The 3,117-nt window shown below is 44.8% G+C and overlaps 1 protein-coding gene across 1 annotated transcript; it reads left to right on the forward strand.

Moving 5' to 3' along the window:
* Positions 1–295: 295 nt before the first annotated feature.
* Positions 296–2,550, forward strand: LOC102212680 (uncharacterized). The gene is made up of 4 exons (XM_005725460.1): positions 296–578; positions 1,647–1,740; positions 1,864–1,951; positions 2,068–2,550. Exons 1-4 carry the CDS (start codon positions 521–523, stop codon positions 2,467–2,469), a joined length of 642 nt encoding a protein of 213 aa, XP_005725517.1. The 5' UTR covers positions 296–520; the 3' UTR covers positions 2,470–2,550.
* The last annotated feature ends 567 nt before the right edge of the window (positions 2,551–3,117 follow it).

Raw genomic sequence — 3,117 nt, forward strand, 5'->3', positions numbered from 1 at the left:
CGTTCTAGCATGTGAACAGATCCAGAAGATCATTTTGGCTTCCACAAAATCCACAGATCACATTTATGTCCCTTTTGAACTTTGTCATAATGATTAGCAGGATAATATTTATGAAGTATTTTGAATGAAACTTCTTTTGCTTTATTCCTCACAAGATACTTGTTAGGAGTGGTTCATACTCTTTTCCAAGTAATGTCACCGACAAAGGAATTGCAATAAGAAATCACCTGTGGAACAGAGATTCTCTCTGGAAGCATTTGGAGCAGCCTTCCTCGCGTCGCTGTGACGTAATCGCCCTTCAAATGCGGCCCTGAATGGGAACGCAGCTTATGAATGCGCTTTTATCCACGTTCACCTGCCGCTGATCACGTCATCCACCGGTCCCAATTCCTAGACCGCATCCTTCGGAGACCGCATTTGAAGGTCTAAAACGTCACAGCCAGGCGACGAAGGCTGCTCCATTTCCCCGGATCCTATCCCAGAATTCATAGCGCGGCCCAGCCAGTAGCAGCTTCCAACAATGGCGGCAGATACAGAGTCGGTAGAGATGGCATCGGAGGAAAGCTACATTTTTAAATGTAAGGTATTCTTGCAGTAGCGATACAAATGTGAAGATGTTAAAGTTAATGTGAGTTTAATTTTAAATGTTAAGGTGAAGTTGTTGTTTTTTACAGTCGTTGAACATACGTGACTGTAGATGACAGTCCCGCTCTTTTTAACATAAAGGTTAGTTTGAATATTACTCTTTCTGGGTCACAAAATAAACTTAGATTTGAGCTGTGTCCAAAGTCAGGGTCTGCATCCTTCGGAGGACCCGGCTTTCGCGGTCCATGTGGGCCGGGTCCTCCGAAGACCGAGAAGGCCGCAAGTGCGATGCTGTGAAATTGGACTGTCTGGTCTTTACATCTGCGTCACCAGCTGTCTCGGTGGAGTTTAATATAACGTGTTTATTAACCCGAGGAGCGAAAGACCGCGAGGCGTTTGAAAACGATGTGCCGGGAGCTCGCTTTCCTCTCCGGCTCTACTGAGGCGGCTAGCTATCGAGCTGGGTCGTAACAGACGTCTCCGAAAACGTCGGAGCACGTTTGCAGATATGTGCTGTCTTAATAAATCGAGTAGATATTTGAAGTGTACACGGCTACATTCTCACCGTAACTTATCTTAAAAGTTTCTTTTGTGACCCAGAAAGCGTAATGTTGAAACTATTAAAACGCATCGTTTTCAAACTCAGGTTAAACATGATGTACAAGTCACTTAGATCAGCGGTCCCCAACCCCCGGGCCTCGGACCGGTACCGGTCCGTGACTCGTTTGGTACCGGGCCGCGAGAGTTGAGGCTCAGGTGTGAAATGTCTGGTTTTCAGGGTTTTTATCGGACTTTTCACGTGTGTTATGAATAAATGTTCTTTTTTTCGGTACCGGTACTAGTTTTATTTTGTTGTATTTATCCGCGACACCTTAAAGGCCGGTCCGTGGCGCAAAAAAGGTTGGGGACCGCTGACTTAGATAACTTAAAAATGTTATTGTTTGGCTTTATCAGTGTTTTATTTGTTCCTGAGTAAGTCGGTTTGGATTACAGTTATAGTTTCACACAGCTGTTAAACAGTAACGTGAGATGCTCGAGAATTTACTCCTTTTATATTTCAGGGAGCAAAGAGCAGACGGCTGAGTTTATCAAACTCCGCGGAGACAACGAGCACCTTTTCACCGGTGCTAAACACTCAGCCGCTCTGGGTTGGAGGTACAGTAACAGTATGCAGTTTTTAATCTGTTAGGCATGCGAGTGCTTTTTAGTTCATACATTTTGTTGTTGCTGTTCAGGGATTAACGTGATTGACATGTTCCTGTGCTTTCTGTCTGTTAGGGCAGTTCTTGAGAAGATGGGCCTGCTGGGAAAAATCACCCCGTTGCAGGCCAAAAAAAAATGGGACAATTTAAAAAAAAAATACAAAGTATGTACAGTCGTATTCAAATATGGATTTTTAACTATAAGTTATTAAACGTGTTCATGTAAACGTGTACTGATGCTGTTTTTCTCAACACCACTTTTGATTTCCTCTGCGTTTAGGATTGCAAGTATCCAGGGTCAGGCGAGGGAGGGATTGAGAAGCCCACTGCTGCTACATGGCCCTGGTTTGCCCTTATGGATGAAGTGTTAGGACAGAGGCCTTCCACCAGGCCTCAAGTCCTAATTACCTCCATCCAGGACAGCACTCCAGGTCCCAGTTCAGCCGTAGGACACCAAGCGTGGGATCAGGAAGAGCAGGAGGATGATGGCCAGCTGGAGCCAAGAAGGGAAAAGAGAAAGAGGAACTGGGAGAGCGAGTTGTTGGATTTGATCAGAGAGGATATGAGATTGCAGAGGGAACTTGAGGAAAGAAGAGCAGAGGAAGCACGACAGAGAATGGACAGGCTGTTTGGGTTATTGGAAAAACTTGTTGAAAAAAAATGTGTAAAGTTCTGTAAATAAAAATCGCTGTGAATGCTTCAACTTTGAGTTATTTTTTTCAAACTATGTACAACATTTTAACTTGATTATTAACATGTATAAACAGAGTAAATAACATGAAAAAACTCAACACATTTTGTAATTATTATTAAAGCCCAGGATTAACCTGAGTGTCCCAATATGCACAGGTACTTTTAACCTTTGGCTGAGCAGGAAGTCTGGCAGTGCTGCTGAATGTGCTGGACCAGGACCAGAGAGATGGAGGTGCCACAAGTGAGACCCAGCCAGTAAGTGGAGCATCATACAGGGTGGTGTCCAGAAGGTGTTTAGGGATGCTTGTTTCCACTGTCCATCGCATCATCTGGGTTTACAGGGCCGATGTAAATGCAAAACAGTGGTGCGAACAGTCATGTTAATAAAGCTGTAACAAGTAGTATTGTACAAGCAGATTACTTACCTGTTCACAATCATCGTGGTCCAGGGGTGGTACCTTCAGGGCAGATCGCTGGTCCTGCCAGAGAGCACCACTGACTGCCTCCAAACCTTTCTCCCCCTCATCTGGCACAGCATCTTCGGGCTCGTACTCCGGGGCCACGACATCGCCAGCACCGAGATGTTATACAAAAGAGCACATGCTGTTATGACCTGAAACAGATGTTTAAGGTGTTT

This window comes from Pundamilia nyererei, unplaced genomic scaffold, assembly GCF_000239375.1.
Source record: "Pundamilia nyererei isolate P.nyererei 1_Seehausen unplaced genomic scaffold, PunNye1.0 scaffold00015, whole genome shotgun sequence".
NCBI classification, from domain to species: Eukaryota; Metazoa; Chordata; class Actinopteri; order Cichliformes; family Cichlidae; genus Pundamilia; species Pundamilia nyererei.

What these genes read in the sequence shown, in the direction of transcription:
- LOC102212680 (XM_005725460.1), top strand. Translation starts at nt 521, where the DNA reads ATGGCGGCAGATACAGAGTCGGTAGAGATGGCATCGGAGGAAAGCTAC. An exon ending in TCAGCCGCTCTGGGTTGGAG is followed by an intron (nt 1,741 to 1,863) that starts GTACAGTAACAG and finishes TCTGTCTGTTAG; the next exon opens with GGCAGTTCTTGAGAAGATGG. An exon ending in ATTTAAAAAAAAAATACAAA is followed by an intron (nt 1,952 to 2,067) that starts GTATGTACAGTC and finishes CTCTGCGTTTAG; the next exon opens with GATTGCAAGTATCCAGGGTC.